We start from the raw sequence: 16979 nt of genomic DNA on the forward strand, positions 1-16979 counted from the left end.
AAGAACTCAATTCCGATGACGTAAGAGTCTCAATCTGGCATGAAATTGGGAGGCGGGTAGCGGGGGAGGTTGGTTAAGTGGAAAACTGACAGGAACAGTGTGCTGAACCCAGAAAAAAGAACCTATTTCCACTTCTTTTTCTATGAATTTAACAAACAACAGAAACGAAAATGAATCCAAACAGCATCATCCTGGACTTGGGCTCCCTCAGTTAATTTTCTTTTTTTTTTTGGCCCAACCTCCCAACTCACTTTCACAAGGAGGAGGGAAGGTAATTGTAAATGAAACATTTGATGAGGATAGCCTAAAGCTGTAGACCACGAGATTCTTGAGGGGGAGTGGATGATTTTGAAAAATATCCGGTATGCATACTAGTACCAAAAAATTAATGCACATAACCACTGCCAAAAAGAATTTAGAAACCTCCTTCCCACGGTCTCTCATCTTCCCACCCCCGAGAGGAGAGACCATGGGAACTAGGTTGATCAATTGAGCCAAATAAAAGTATGTTACATGGCAGAAAAAATATCATACAATTCACACATGTCCCAAGAAAAAATTATCTGGTACATGTAAGGGTAACAAAAGATTGTGCCTATACCAAATCACTACCCACCTCAAAAATCAATTGGTCCTCCCCTAAGTAAATAAATAAATAACTTAATGAGCAAGCTAATAACAAGAAAACTGAAAGTCCCTTCGATCTTCCTAGAAAAGTCTTCCTGACTTTTCTAGGAAGATCGAAGGGACGTCTGCTCGCAGGGCAGGCAGAAATGGAGTAACCAAAAAATTCTCACGTCATCAGAAAGGTACAATGAAGCTATGATGCTCAATGCAACTGCTCAGTGATCAATTTCACACTCAAATGCAATCTCAGACAACAGAGAATTTTTAAAACACTGAAACTTTCCCAAGATAAAGCTCTTTATTAAAATAAAAATAATGATATAGATTAACTACTGCTACATTGTGTATTTAACTATGTGGTAATTTTGTTTTCGGTTACCTCTACGTGTTTCTATTGTTTTACTTGTACCTTTTATAATTTTGCTGTGAATAATAACATTACCTTTTTTTTCCTTTTTTCCTTTGTAACATAAACTCTTGCCCCTGGCTCAATTAGTTCTGGAACTACTAGTTGTGGGGGCAAGCAATTTCTGTAGCTCTATATAAGAAAATAAAGTAAAATATAGGCCATATTCGTATTCTTGGTATTTGGCTGGAACTGCAATCGTGGACAAAAGTCCTTGGGACACTTATGTAATGTAACGGATTACCTGGGTTTTAGAACTGAAGTTTGAAGAAAACGCTGCTATATCCTTTATAAATGGGTTGTTGTCCCCCCTCCCCATCCAACACAATGTTGAAAATCAGTTGAAATTGCACGTAGTAGTTTTCAACATTGTATGGGGGGTGGGGGGCGAGGTTAGGCAGGTGAAGTTGTATTCACGCCTGGCGTGTACGCAAAAGCGCCAAAAGTGAAAATTTGTCCCAAGACTTTTGTCCATGATTGTAGCTGGCAACTGAGGCTAATGTAGGGAGTCCTTTCACATCCAAGTAACATTGATCTCAGTTTTTAATGATATTCTCCTGCACGAGCCTCCATAGCAAGCTAGTTCCAGTCTAATACCGAGAATACGAATATGGTCTAATAAAGCTCAAGTTCAAGTGATTTAAAAAAACTAACTGTACTTTGATAACCCTTGCAAATAAAGTATCTATGTTAAGTATACATGTGCACAGAAGTGGCTGTGTCAGACATTAAAGGAACTACATCACAATTTGCACGTCTTGGAAAATGTAGGCTACATTTTTCTGGTTTGTTGTTTGTAATCCCTGTCAGTCTTCTCCATTCTTGTTCCTTTATGGTTTATTATTATCTCCTTGGTGTTTTTCTATCTTAGTAAACTACTATTAATTTTTCAGGTTTCCTTTACTTTAAAGGTAATTCTGTATGTGACCAAAATAACTCAAAATAATGTGTCTGAGCTCCTTTAACAAGATCAGTATATTTTAATAAAACTAACTAATTTAATTAAGAGTGTCATCCAATGATCTTGATGAATTCTTGTCCATGTGAACAGTCTTTTAAATTGGTTAACAACCTTAAAGAAACTGAAAGCCATCTAACTTTAGCCTAGGTGTATCAGTTTTTTTATTGAACAGACTTCATCATCAATGACCTATGTACTTCCATATTGACCTCTTGTACGATCTTGATGTTAGGTTTCTGTCCAAGATGTCCTCTCCAATCTACAACCATTTGACCTCGGGTTAAATGCCCATGAAGCTCTACCGTAGCATACACACTTGTTTCCTTTGTTACCATTTCCGGTTGGATAGCTACTGCCACGGCAAGAGGATCACAGGAAGTGTACCCTTCTCCAAAACCAGTTTGTTTTTTCTGGTAAAACATAGCACTCATGTTCGAAATCTTCTTCACAAAATCTGATTTCTTAGTACCTTGTCCAGAGTACTCATCATAAAATTCCCAAGGAAATGCATGGTAGAGGCAAACCTCCCATGTTATGAGAGAAACTGGACAGGTTAGCTGATTTAACACGACATGAGCAGCTTCCACATCAAAATGGAAATTAAATTCAGCACTCACAGATTCGTTGCCTTTGGCTTCAATATTTCCTCCCATGATAAAGACATCTTTCAATTTGGAAGAAATGTTTGGATCCAGTCGGCACGCCAAAGCAATATTGGTTAATGGACCAATGGGAACCAACGTGATTTCACCAAGGTGTTGCCCAACAAGCCTGATTAGGGCATTTACAGCATGTTCTGTTTTCAGTAATGACATATCTGGGTAAGGAATGTCTTCCACATCACCCATACCATCCACACCATGAAAATGGGAGGCAGAACCCTTGAAATCACCTGTCAATCAACAGTCAACAGTTAAGTAATGAACAACAGACAAACAAGGTAAAATCTATGCCATAGCCTAATGACCCATATGGTTTGCATGAGCTGACTAGGAGTATTTCTACATCCCCCTAGGTGCTGGGACAGGTCTAGGGAGGTTCAGGGGTTCAAAGCTTCAAAATGAGACATTGCATTGGCCTCAGAATGCCACGTTAATCCCATTTCTGAGGACCTCAATTTTAAAAAAATTTGTGGGGGACCACCTTTGGTGGTCCATATCTCAAACCCCCTTCTCTAAAATTCTGTATCTGCCCCAGAGGTGAGATGCTAGTCCACCCCAGGGTTATGCCCTGGCATTATATTTCAGCAGTACTCATTGATACGCTTAGTTGGAGAGAGAGGCACCCTGAGAGTGCACAATGACCCAGTGCAATAAGGGTATCTATTAATAGTGATTACCATCACTGTTACTTAAAGTTACACCCCTAAAAAGGCTAGATGTGTGGATACACTGTGAGAAAGACCATCCCTCTCCCCTGATGTTCCAAGTATGCATATTTCATGGTAGTAGATATGTGGTGAGAGAGACAATGCCTCCCTATACTGCACTCCTTTCACTTGAACAGCAGACTTTTAGAAATAACTAAATATAATGCATTTCCTTTCACCTAACCAACTTTTGAGTGGTAAATCAAAAATTTGATTGCAGGTAGATCAGTATATAGGGAGGTGGCCTCATGGTTAGTGTGCTCAACTCCAGAGCGAGTGGTCTGGGTTCGAGCCCTGGCCAGGGACATTGTGTTGTGTTCTTGGGTAAGACACTTTACTCTCACAGTACCTCTCTTCATCCAGGTGTATAAATGGGTACCAGCAAATTTAATGCTGGGGGGTAACCCTGCGATGGACTCACATTCCATCGAAGGGGGAGTAGAAATACTTCTGGTCGCTTCATGCTACTGAAACCGGGATAAGCTGCGGCCTGATGAACCACTTGGCTCGTATGCAGACTTTACCTTACTTAGATCTGCATATCCATTTTAAACAAACTATTGTATCAGGCGTTTCTGACTGCATATCCACTTCCTCAGCCATAATTTTTAGGAGTATCATTACCTACCGTAAAAGTGGTAGGGTTTTCTGCAGTACAGTTAATTGCTATAATCAAATCCCTTCCCCACCCGCTCTCCTGTGATATGTTGAGCCTGTTGTATAACTGACACTAAGTCTTGAATTTTCTCTTACTCCAGGGCAAAGCGTTTGTACAATCCCCCCTACATGGTCTATATCTTTCAACATATCGATCCCATGGTAGCTAAGTAACCGGTCATTTAGCCTCCAAGTGGATTAGCCCCTAACCTTTTAGCCCCCAGCCAGAAGTCAATTAGGTTGAGGGCTGACCAGCCAGGGGCTAATCAACTTGGGGGCTAAATGACCAGTAACTGATTGCTCAATCCCAGGTGTATCTGGTGTAAGCTAATGAATTCATAAGTGGCTATCCTGTGAACAGGCTCCTGGCTGGGTTTAGTCCGAGCTATCTGAATGTGGTCTAGGGCGAGCAGAGTGAGCCAAGAGTGGTCTGGTAACAAGAGAGAAAGCATGGGAGCATGAAGACATTCTATTGATGCCGCTGTTCCATGATACCAGTTCCTGGTGTCAAGGTCTGATTGGTTGAATTGATGACTGTTGACAGCTTTAAGATAAATATTTGACAGATCTTGACAACGGCTGGTAAATTTACAAAATTTTTGGTGGCGTGTCGGCAAAAATTTTGCTTACATGCCGCCGTGTGGTTCTTTGTTTTTTTAACCTTAAAAACTGAAACCACCGGCACTCTTTTCCCTTCAGGCGAATTCAATAACTTTTTACAGAAACAGCAAATATGATCCTGTTCACTTTGCATTTCCTCGTTCCACGATACCCACGTGGGGTAGAATGTTATCAAAAGCCAATACATCAGCACGGGAAAAAAAAACATCAGATCTGACTGGTCTAATTGCCTTCTTAACTGATTTGTAACAGGCTAATAACCACGGGGCGGACCGGCGCATAAGAAACTAATTGTCTACAGGCTCCACCGCTCTCACTCGCTTCGCTCGCAGATTCTTAATTTCACACTAAACGGCTCGCTTGGCTCGCCGAAATTTTTTACCGCCCTCGCTCGGAGCCTGTTCGCAGGCTAATAAGTGGCCGGATATAAACCCCGCAATGAGGTTACGCTCACTTTTGTTCTCAGGGGGAAAAATTGATCAGATCTTAATACGGCTGATCAGGTTAATGAAACATAATAATAACACCGCAAATTCTTACCAAGCAACGGGCCAGATGCTCCTTTGAAGACAGGAATGTCTGTGCTATTGCACAACTCCAGCACTTTTAGGACATTGACACAAACTTTGTCTATAGGCGTATTGCCAGCAACGCATGTGATCGCAATAACCTCAACGTCTTGGGCAGATAAGGCCAGCAGTATAGCTTGTGCATCATCGATGCCAGCATCGCAATCAATAATTATCTTTCTCTTTGCCATAATTTGACCTATTCAACACGCTTCCTCATCCTTCCTAATGCGAACGATCGATGCGAAGTGCGTGTTCAAACCAACTGCTCAGCGGTGCAATCGGAAGCGGTAGTCTAGATAATTCATGTATTGTGTACTATAGTGTATTCAGAATTTCTCGGGTTTCTTGGCCGGACGAGAGGAGGGGCAAGGGGTTGCGTAATGAGGTTAAGCTGGGACCGTGAGATCAACGTGAATAAGCTCAAGTACTAGGATAAACATTAAATAGTGAGGACACTCGAGCTATGATCACTTGACATTTTTGTACATGTTTTTAAACGGCAAAAGAATGAAAGCCCTCCAGACAATGTACAAGATTGGCATTTTTTCAATGTAAAATTGCTGAGTGCTCTTGTTAATATGAAGAGCCCTCATTCTGTGATCACTGCAAAAAAGATGTTTAAAAAATGCCAAGTGTTCACGGTTTGAGTATCCTCGCAGTAATAAGGCAATGCAAAACATAACGAAGGATTTCTACGGCCAAATAACAACCATAACTGCACAATGCAAACACGGAACAATAAAACGAAGGGGTAGCTATGGCCCGATGGTACTCCATATAAGAGGCTCTACCTCTTTTAGTCCTCTCCTCTGGGATTTGGAAAATTGAAACACGCACTGGTGGAACATATTCCACCAAGTGTGTTACAGAAGGGTGTCTGGGCCGGCTAACCTCTTCTTAGGTTATGATTACCACGATTAGAAAATATAAGGTGTGATTTGCCGCACATTTAAATCAAAGATCATAGCTATTTTGGCTTTAATCTGATCCCAGTGAAGTGTTGTATCGTGACATTATTGTTGATTGACTCCTGTTGTCTCGAACCGCTTGGAAAGCCAGTCACAAAAGCGCATCGGGAGAGTTCTCGACGAACGCGTGTTCGAAAAGCTGTCGCAGGATGAGAATTTTTCAACGCAGTATTTTCAGACGTTTCCTTTGCTTGCTTTTATTGTTTACTGTGACTTCCCTGCTGTATGTATACGTCGTAAATAAGCGGCATTTGAGTGGATTTCGACGGACGCGCCATCGCATCACGTAAGTAGAAGAAATTGTGTGGATTTGACTACGAAGGTATTGATAGATCTTGCGGATGGAAGTAGGCACTGATGAAATTTTTACTGATCCTAGAATCAAATGTTAACAAAATGAGAATATTCGTTCTGTCTGATCCTGTCTATCTATGTATGTTAAAACAATTTCATTTACTGTCGCGCGATGAACATAATAAGTCTAGTAAAAATGGCGCAATATTCCGGTTTCTTTCCAAGGTTTAAGACTCAGGCTTTCGGATTTGCCAACCACAGTGTAACCAAAGGGAGCTCTAGCCCGTTTCAACAGCGTCGACAAGTTATATATTCAAGGTGAATTACGAGAATTTTGAGACGTCCGAAAATAACTGGCTACGAAAGCGGAGACTGTCTGAAAGAGCACACTTTATTACTTGGTTTTCAGACTTCTTGTTTGGAACAACATATATAAATGCACCCTCTGCTATGTGGGTTCCCCGTTCGATCTTTCCTAGAGGAATTGGCAAAATGCTCAACTTTTCTTGATTTTCCCCGGGGAAGGTTGAAGGAGGGTTCTGCTAACAGGATAACATAGTAACTAGTAGGATTGCTAACTGCATGTCCAGTGTCATGCATTCAACATTGGTCATTATTCAATTTATCAGCAGACTGATCGTGCGGTGTTTTATGGCAGACCCTTCCCCGTCCTTGTCCAGAGATCTCGGCTTTAGTCAGCGCGGCCTAGTATCGAAGGACTCTCATTAGTTGGGACGGAATTGATCATCATCATGAGCCGCAGTATTTAGTTATTCTTCTCAACAAATAGTCGGAGCTAAGAAAAAATAATGATTATCTCTCTTCCGAAACTATTTAGGCACTTGGGATGGAGGCACTGTGAGACTTTATTAAAAGGAAGGTGTTTTCTCTAAGATCTCAGATATGGCGTGTTTTCAGGGTCAAAATTAAAACCTAACTTTTCCACCTTTCCTTACTTGCTAAGTAAAATGTCTGTCATTTCCTGTCTTTGAAATTAGACAGTACGCATCCCTTTTGACCTCCGAAACAATACATTCCGCGTTTCCTGAATACTAAAATCATAACGTCCGGCATATTTTGACCTTTGAACAAAATTCTCCGCGTTTCCTGACTTCTCTCGAATTTTAAGTCCGGCATGTTCTGACTTTCAATGTAATTAGTTACCAAATACCGTACTACTTAGTTTAAACATCTCAACTAAACATCCCATGCCGGCACCTGACAAGCCATTTAGTTCATAATGAAATCTCGCTGCTGAGCCGACATTCTGATTTGCAAAATTTGTAAATGCGCGTTTTCTGACTTCTCGATTCTACCAGGCGTCTTTTCCGCGTAGGCGTGGATCCTACAATAATACACATAACATGTGATCAGGGTTTTCAAATTGAAATAAAGTAGCAGGAGGAAATCATAAAGTAGGCGGCACACTCTAGGATCATGATAAAGGAGGCCACACGTGTAGAGGAGTGCCGGAATGGCTTACCTCCTCCTGCACGGGGGAGGGGGGGGGGGGGGAGGGCAATGGGGTGAAGACCGTGGAAATTTTGAAAATCTATTTGTCTTGAGAAGCATTTTGATGACTGAAAAGTGATTTTGTTGGAGGCTACTGTACACTTTATTTTAACAAGGGTTTATTAAAAATTCCTTGAGGGGAGTCTATATTCTGCCACTGCTTGTTGGAAAAGGCCAAGAACAGTAGCTGCGGTATTCTTTGTTCCAGCCCCAAGGTATACAGGAAATCTTGTGTATCCATCAACTCCACCATGCACTACAATCTTCCATCTGAAACTTAAAAATACATGTGTCCATACTTTGCTGTCCTTTCATGGATTCTGTCCTCACTACCAACAACTAGTCTCCTTCGTAGCCGTTTTTTGAGTGTCACCCAACGCTTCTTTGGAGAGAGCGTTGCGTGACATCCCCCCCCCCCCCCCCAAAAAAAAAAAACCGGCTGGAAAGGAGACTAACCAACAACCACCTGTATTAGAAACTAGGCGCAATAAATCTGAATAAATTTTATTTATAATCAATTACGAATAAGGTTCACCTGATCAATTTATGATTCCCGTCTATGTGCCATAGTGCAAGTGGCCCACTAACACAGTGCACAGCTCTTGGTGTAAGGAATAGCCATCTCACTGCAAGTCCCTCCGGATCCGTTCTTTGCATGCATTCTCGGGTCTCAGCTGGAGCACATTTATATTGCGCAACACTAGCTGCGATTGTACCCTCCGATATCCCGCATCTGGAAAATCCCTATGAAAGAATCTTACAATGTTATCAAGGTCATCATCACTAATGATTGTCGTCCTGTCGGTAATGGAGATATTGTACTCCCGCATACGTCTTTTTATGGTACTCTCACTCACACCAAGGCTCTGGACATGTCGGGTAAGTTGATTTCATAATCGGCAAGATATTGCAGCTGCTCCCGTGGAATCTCGAACCTAGGACGCCCAACCGTTCTAGACTGGTTTGCTACTGCTGGGGAGGAATGATACCAATTCCGCTCTACCTCCGACAACATTCGCGTCACAGTGGCGAGTGAGGGTCGAACTGTATCAAACACCTGCATGTTGTCAGCAAGTCGAACCAAATGGCGAGAAATTTGTTCCAATCGGAACAGAACATAATCAGCCACATCTTCACTAACTGTGTCCTGTTGAAGTCTCCTCGCAAGGTCGAATGATGTATGGCGTCAAGACTGCCCAAGAATTGCTCTTGTGCCGTCGACTCCATTCATAAATCCCCGGGAAAACCCCCGGCCCCCTTGGGTCCTGGCATTAGGTTTGCATCAGGGGATCAAGGCTTACGCGGAAAAGACGTCTGGTAGAATCGAGAAGTCAGAAAACGCGCATTTACAAATTTTGCAAATCAAAATTTCGGCTCAGCAGCGAGATTTCATTATGAACTAAATGGCTTGTCAGGTGCCGGCATGGGATGTTTAGTTGAGATGTTTAAACTAAGTAGTACGGTATTTGGTAACTAATTACATTGAAAGTCAGAACATGCCGGACTTAAAATTCGAGAGAAGTCAGGAAACGCGGAGAATTTTGTTCAAAGGTCAAAATATGCCGGACGTTATGATTTTAGTATTCAGGAAACGCGGAATGTATTGTTTCGGAGGTCAAAAGAGATGCGTACTGTCTAATTTCAAAGACAGGAAATGACAGACATTTTACTTAGCAAGTAAGGAAAGGTGGAAAAGTTAGGTTTTAATTTTGACCCTGAAAACGCGCCATACTCAGACAGCCCTCAAACGTACGAAAAAGAAACTTCTACCCACCCACCCCTCCCCCCCAACGAGGTCTTTAGCTCGGTGCTCACTTTCCAGGCTTACTTGCGACCTTTGCTTCGCATCGCGACTGAGGAATATTTAATTTTAGAGAACAAGTATAAATTTTATGTTTAGTGTTTTTTTTTTCTTTCTTTCTTTCCCACAGGCCCAGAAATGCCACGAAAATTGATGTACTTACGACGCAATTGGAACAAGAGCAATGCTTACCTGTTCAACAAATTCTTTTTCTCAAAACACACAAAACTGGCTCAAGCACAATGACTAACATCTTCTTTCGTTACGGAGACGCCAGAAATCTTTCGTTTGTCCTTGGGTTGGGCACTTTTCTTGGCTGGCCAAATAAATTTCACATTATTTTTCCACTTCGATTTTTTGCCAAACAACCTAACATTTTGTGCAGCCACGCAAGATTTAACAAAAAACCAATGAACTGGCTTTTTCCTAAAGCAACCAGCAAGTACCTGACAATTCTGCGAAATCCAGTGGACAACTTTGAATCTGTTTTTAATTTCGCTCATCTTGGTAAAGCATTTGGCTTAGGGGACAAGCAGGACTCGTTGGATAAATTTTTGGAGAAGGAAATTCCACTCAACCATTCCCGTCCGAATGTAATGACTTATTTGGCAAGAAATCCCATGATGTTTGACTTGGGTTTAAGTTTAGAATATTTTCAAAATCTCTCCGCAGTTAACGAGTACATCCAGTTTCTGGACAAAGAGTTTGACTTGGTTATGATTATGGATTACTTTGATGAATCACTGGTGTTGATGAAACGACTGCTCTGCTGGAAAACAGACGACATTCTGTACGTAAAGCTTAATGAGCGATTAGACAAGGAGAAGGCACGAAGGTTGAGCAACAGCGTCCAAGAAAATATCAAAAGATGGAATAAAGCAGACGTTTTGTTATTCGATCATTTTAATAAAACGTTTTGGAGCAAAGTGAAGAATGAAGGGCCTGCCTTTTATGAAGATCTGGCTGACTTTCGCCAAAGGAAGGAAAAGATAAAGCGACGGTGTTTCACAGACAGCGTGCGACATCAACGCGCTTATCATGATAAATTTGTGAAGGGTTACTCAATCAGAAAGCATCTGAGGCCGAGTACAAAAGCCTTGTGTGAAAATTTGGTTAGGATGGAAAACTCTTTCCTTGAATACCTGAGAAGCAAACGTACGGAAAAATTAAGGAATACTGGACTGGGAAAAGAGACCAGTATTAAGCAAGAAACCGGCTGGGGTGCTGCGAAGGATTTACAATATGAACCAGTAAAAACTCCAAATTAATGCAACTTCCCTGGTTTTCCACCGTAGATGAGAGCATTCTCTTACCCAGAGCCTCCCATTCCTCTTGGCCGGCGAGGCCTTGACACAAGGAAACGATTATTGATTATTTCCGCTTTTGTTTTCGCTTTTACCGAGGGACATGTAGGCGGCTGAGAGGTTACTTTTTATAGTCTTGATCTCCGTGATCTAGGACCATCTGCGGGATAAATTTTGCAAGTGAAATTTAAGACGAAATCTGAGAAGAAATCGAGCAATTTCAGTTAGGAAGTAAGGATGATCAAGTTCAGGGCAGATACGCATTTCTACACGTGGGTCTTGTTGAGCTTATTTCGGACTTTTATCGACATTCTAGACAGAATCGAAGTACTTGGCATAAATTTGTTAGTACTTCATCAAGTTTATATCATAATCAACTTTGATCGATAACCTGTTGATTACTGTTGAAGCATTGTTAGTAGCATAACCCTACTTCTTTACGAACACATTGACCTAGGAAGGCTTAGATGTATAAAGAAAGAGGTTAAACAGCGCATGTCTCTACCTGAAAAGTGGAGTGTTCCCCCTGTGGGGATTCAGTAGGTTTTGCGATCCTACGGGATTGCTACCCATACTCTAGCTTGAGGGTGGGTATTTCGTGACCCGTGATCGGCCCTTTTTATTTCCTGTGAAATGTGAAATAGCCATTTTTTTCCCCGTGAATCGTGATTTCCATAGTCGTCGTGAACCGTGATTTTCCAAAATAGTCCGTGAGCCAGGCAGTCAAATTTAGGCTGTCGGTATCATTCAGGGTGAATAAGTTTCCTAGTGTTTTTTGAAAGGCCCTGCTATTGTAGACTTGGAAAATCCATGATAGCACTGGATCGATGGTAGCTCCTCCGTGCTGACTGCATTTATTTGCAACCCCCCCCCCCCCCCTTCCTAAGGTATAACAAATTTGGCCCATAGTTAATGTTCAATTATATGCAGCTACAAATGCTTATAGAATGCAATAAAATGAAGTGTGGAGACATAATTATACTTTTAAGGTCTACATAATGTGTTTGAGAACATTTTGTGTAATACGCGGGCCTGCAAATTTTGGTCAGCGGTATGTTCATTTATGCCATGTCTGAGAACTCTGTTGCTTGATGTATCCGCCAATCGTTTCGATTGCAAAATAGCATGACAAAGACGACAGAGCTGAGGCACAACATGAGATGTTCAGTAAAACATAATCTAGAGTACAAACAAACTAGGAAAAACAGTCCATTTCTGTCGTGGCAATCAATAGCTGGAAATATGTTTAACCTTCTTCATAAAAACTCTAGTATTTTTTAAAACTTGCTCTCCTTTATGCAAAAAAATCCGCTTCTCGGTTTTTTTTTCTGATAATTCACCTTTTATCTATTTGGAACTTTGTATTATAAGAAAACAAATCAGCTCGCATTAAATCTTTTTTAAACTCTTTTAGAAATTAGCCTTTCAGTGCGATCTAAAGTTTGAAAATACTCGATCTATTACTGAGTGCTAATTTACTAGTGCATCTATAACTTATATGAAATCGTTGATATCATTTACGCTATTGTTTCAGAGTAAATAATAGATTTCACTTCCCGTCTCCATTAAGCCACACATCTTCACAGACCTTGCCTGGGACAACATAAACAGAATTGAGGAGACCTTGTCAGGGAAAGGAACATCCCACCGTGTCAACGGAATCACTGTACAGCCTATAGTCTTCGGTCCTCACCCACCGCCGAAAGACCTACCACGCGTTGACAAAAGGAAACAGAGGACTTTGAGCACAGAACATCAACCCCAACTTCACGTATATGTCGCTGGCCCTCGTGTGGGACCACATCCTCTCAAAACCAAGGATGACTATGCTGCTGAAACCAAGAAAGCTGCGAGAAATGCAGAGCAGAAGAACATGCTGCGGATCCTTGCTAGGTAAGTCAATTCAAAAGTCCAAAAGGTGCCTAGTTGGACCGGATTTAACATGCAAACAAGGGATCGAGTTCAAGTAAGACCACATGTCGAAGAGTATCTCCCGACAATAAATGCTCCAGCAACAGCATTAACAACACTGTATGAGATCCTTAACCAGTCAGAGGAAATCAGAAAGAAACTTGATCAATCATCAGTTGGCGTTGTCATGGATCAAGCACTTTACGCAAAAGCAGCGGAAATTGCATGGAAGCAAGACCAGTTTTCCAACATTGTTTTGCGAATTGGAACATTTCACACGATTTGCGTTGCATTGGCTATCCTAGGGAAACGATTTGAATTGGAGATAGCGGTTTGAAGGACATCTTCATTGGATCACAGATAGTTGCTGAGGGCTCCATAAGTGGTGTCATTGATGGAAAGCATTACAACCGTGGCCTGCGGGCACACAAGTACCTGTATGAAGCACTGATGAGGTTAGCATAGGGTGAGTTCATGAGAAGGCTTGAGAGCAGCGATCCCAATCATCGCATCACAGTAGCGTCTTTTCTTGAACAGGTGGATACACTGGCTAATAATTTTTGAAGGAAGAGAGCTTAGACCAGCTGCTTCAATGCCCAGTCCTGCCTCAAGTGATGACTATGTGGAGAGAGTTCCTGAATCATCTTCGTCAAAATAACGGTGAACTTTCAGCATTCTGGATGTCATATGTGGATAAGGTAGAGGGAATAGTTCTTGGCCTGTTGCGGATATCTCGTGAAGGTGACTGGATTTACATCTCCATTCCATACGAATTGTGATCCCTTGGTGTTTCGCCTATGATAAGGTGAACTATTCACGATACCTGACTCCTTACTTTGCTCAGATGACAAATCTCAGTGAAAAAATTCCTGAAGTACAGAAGGCATTCAAGGAAGGCAGTTTTTCTGTTCAGTTAGCCAGCAGCAATCCCTTTGGGAGGATTCCAGTTGACCAGACAACTGAGGTCACAGTGAACAAGGATACCCAGAATCCTGGTAGAACCACACGCTTTAGCTTAAAACCTGCAACTGTTCAGCGCGACTACCTCACAGCAGAATACCGCAGTGCATTTCTTGGGCAGCTAAGAAACATGGTACTAGCAAGGATCCAACTCGGAAACGCAGCATACAGAGCTTCAGTCATCAAGAATAAAGAAAGATGAGCTGGCGGTTTTGTCCATAGTTGACCTCATCCAAGGCTGGGTTTATCCTTTTTCCGAGAGCTAAGAACTGATTAGCATTTCAACTTCAAAGAAGGCCCCCAGAGAGATTGCTAGAGCCCTGAAAACAGCACACGCGGTTGGTGATAGATGTTATGCAAAGTTTAAAGAAGAGAGGATGGAGAAGACTCCTCAAATCAAGAAATTCTATGACAGTCAGCGACATGAACAAGAAGAAACAGGTGTAAACCAAAGACCAATTGATTACTTTGAAAGTAGACAGGTCCTTGTTTGGAAGAATCATAGTTATTGCACAAGAACGAAGCTTGCAGATGGATACCATCCTTTCACACCCTCTTGGACCACTTCCCTGGGCCTTATCAACTCCAGATGGTCTTCTGACAAAGACCGACAAGGCCTCCCCGTCATCACTGTTACAGAAAAATGTACAGTTCTCTGAGGAAGTTCCTGTAAATTCTGCTGCAGTTATTGTTGGCATGTCTCTGGTGCAAAGGCTAAAGAGAGATCAACTGACCTTTGGTGATTTCGCTATGACTGTCCTGTGTATGGCAATGAAAGAAGGGGTGTGGTGTAACAGAATAGACGTCGTATTTGACACCTACAAGGAGCTATATATTAAAAACAGTGAACGGCAACTGCGAGGTGAAGAGTCAGGACACCAGCTTGTTAACATCAGTAGAACACAGATAGTTAGGCAGAGGAAGAAATTTCCTGACAAGAGTGAGCAATAAGACGAGTCTTATCACCTTCATCGTCAATGAGTGGAGAAAGGAAGCATGCAGACAGAAGTTGGAGGAGAATCTGTTGTATGCCAATGCTGGTGATACATGCTACAGAATCACCGCGGAAGGTAGTGACGAAGTTCCAACACTGAAGGTCTCAACAGGAAGAGGCAGATGGACGCCTACTGCTCCACGCTTCCCATGCAGCTAATGATGGCTTCAACTTTGTTCTTGTCTGTTCGGAGGACACTGATGTGTTTATCATGTCCTTGGCATTTAGCAGTGAGATAGGAGTTTCACTGTTCATGAAATCTGGCACTCGTACACGGACGAAAGGTTATTGACATTACAAAAGTTGCCGCCTCACTTGGTCCAGAAGTGTACAAAGGTGTTCTCGGAATGCATGCATTCACTGGGTGTGATACTGCGAGCGCATTTGCAGGAAAGGGAAAGGAATAAGCATTGAAGACATTAAAGAATAACACAACGAGCCAAGAAGCGTTAACAGAGCTGGGAAAAGAGTGAGACCTACCTCCTGAATTAACGGATAAATTAGAGGAACTTACATGTCTTCTTTACTCTAATAACACGGTATCCACAAAAGTTAATGAGCTGAGGAACCAGCTGTTTTGTTCAAGAAGAGGGGAGATATAGAAAGCCACCAGCTTTCTCCTTGCAGAGATTGTCTTGTGAAGCACGCAACGAGGGCAAATTGATTGCCATATGGAAACAGTGTTTAGAGAGAGAGCCACAAGTTCCGACTCCTGTTCGACAGGGATGGAAGATCGAGTATGAAGATAGTGTTGCCAAGTTAGTTGTTGGCTGGATGGACGTAAAAGAGGCCATACTTGAGCTATTAGCGTGTAACTGCACTAAAAAGTGCGTCGCCCCTAAATGTGTCTGTGTCACATATGGCCTAAGATGCACTGATATGTGCAGGCTTGCTGAATGTGAGAACCAAGGTTCTGTTCAAGAGATCGAGAGTGCCGATGGTGACGATGGAGTGGGCAGTGATGAGGAATATTAAAATGCAGGGTCCGAAATTAACTTTTTTCGGCAGGCGTCAACTGGCGACTGAAATTTTTTTTCAGTCGCCAGATGGAAAAATGTGGTCGCCATCTACACTTCCACCTTTTGACGCCCAGAGAATATCTAAATCTTCATCTAATTTCTTCGCGGATGTTCCGTCTCCACCTTGTAATAAATTACGGAAAGATTTCAGAACAGGTTTGGACACCACATCGCCTGAATAAATATTCATGGCGAAAGAACGCATGGGGCCTCTTGCGCCCACAATACGTATGTTATGGGAAACCACTGTAAAAACATGACGGCGAAGCTTCGCCGTAAAACATTGTGGTAGAGTTATAATAACAGGAAAATCGGTTTTATACTTCAAAAGCAGCGGAAAGGTAAAGGAAGTGACCAATTGGCGGGCGACTTTGAATTTTATTTTAATCGATTTGGCTGAAAATCAAAGTTATTGTCTGTGCAATTATCGTGGCATGAAATAGTTAATCGCCCGCTGGCGACCAGTTGTGAAATTCTGGTCGCCAGTGCAAAATGTTTAGTCGCATTGGCTATCAGGAAAGCGCAATTTCGGACCCTGTAAATGAACGCTTAAGAAGTCTCGCAAGTGCTTTCTATGTATGCTGCCTATGTATGCCAACTGGTAAATATAGAAATTAAGTTACGTGCCTCATTTACTTTAATGACATTCTTAACTATACCCACGTTAAAGAACATCAGGAAGAACGTCAGAAACATTAAAAAGAGCAGGTTGAATTAAAGTGGATTGGAATGACTCGTAGTACAGTCTTACAATTGTCTGTCATGTAATAGTGCCATTTTAAAGGCCCTGGTCACGTGTCCAGTGATGTAAACGACGGGATAACCTATACAAAAATATAAAAATGGTACTGTTGTGTATGTGTTTTGTTCATTTTGGTGGACAGCTGAAGCTACTTAAGACAAAACAAGCTTCAGCCACGTTCCCATGCCTGACCCATACTTTAAAAACCACTGTTATCCACTAGCTACCATAGAATCATTGCTATCATGCTTTTCCTCACTA

The 16979-nt window shown here is 41.9% G+C and overlaps 2 protein-coding genes and 2 pseudogenes across 2 annotated transcripts; 2 read left to right on the forward strand and 2 right to left on the reverse strand.

Moving 5' to 3' along the window:
* Window positions 1-906: 906 nt before the first annotated feature.
* Window positions 907-5491, reverse strand: LOC110052150 (inosine-uridine preferring nucleoside hydrolase-like). The gene is made up of 2 exons (XM_020758280.2): window positions 5182-5491; window positions 907-2886 (listed from the first exon to the last, which is right to left on the reverse strand). The coding sequence occupies exons 1-2, from the start codon at window positions 5399-5401 to the stop codon at window positions 2156-2158; spliced, it is 951 nt and encodes a 316-aa protein (XP_020613939.1). The 5' UTR covers window positions 5402-5491; the 3' UTR covers window positions 907-2155.
* A 620-nt stretch (window positions 5492-6111) lies between these two features.
* Window positions 6112-12068, forward strand: LOC110052149 (galactosylceramide sulfotransferase-like). Its single transcript, XM_020758279.2, has 2 exons — window positions 6112-6467; window positions 9919-12068. The coding sequence occupies exons 1-2, from the start codon at window positions 6331-6333 to the stop codon at window positions 11054-11056; spliced, it is 1275 nt and encodes a 424-aa protein (XP_020613938.1). The 5' UTR covers window positions 6112-6330; the 3' UTR covers window positions 11057-12068.
* On the reverse strand, window positions 8405-9699 carry LOC149096916 (uncharacterized; annotated as a pseudogene).
* Window positions 12069-15168: 3100 nt separating the features above from the next.
* On the forward strand, window positions 15169-15835 carry LOC149096917 (uncharacterized; annotated as a pseudogene).
* Window positions 15836-16979: the final 1144 nt, after the last annotated feature.

Source organism: Orbicella faveolata, unplaced genomic scaffold (assembly GCF_042242905.1).
Source record: "Orbicella faveolata isolate gen_17 unplaced genomic scaffold, um_ofav_v1 contig_47, whole genome shotgun sequence".
NCBI lineage: Eukaryota > Metazoa > Cnidaria > Anthozoa > Scleractinia > Merulinidae > Orbicella > Orbicella faveolata.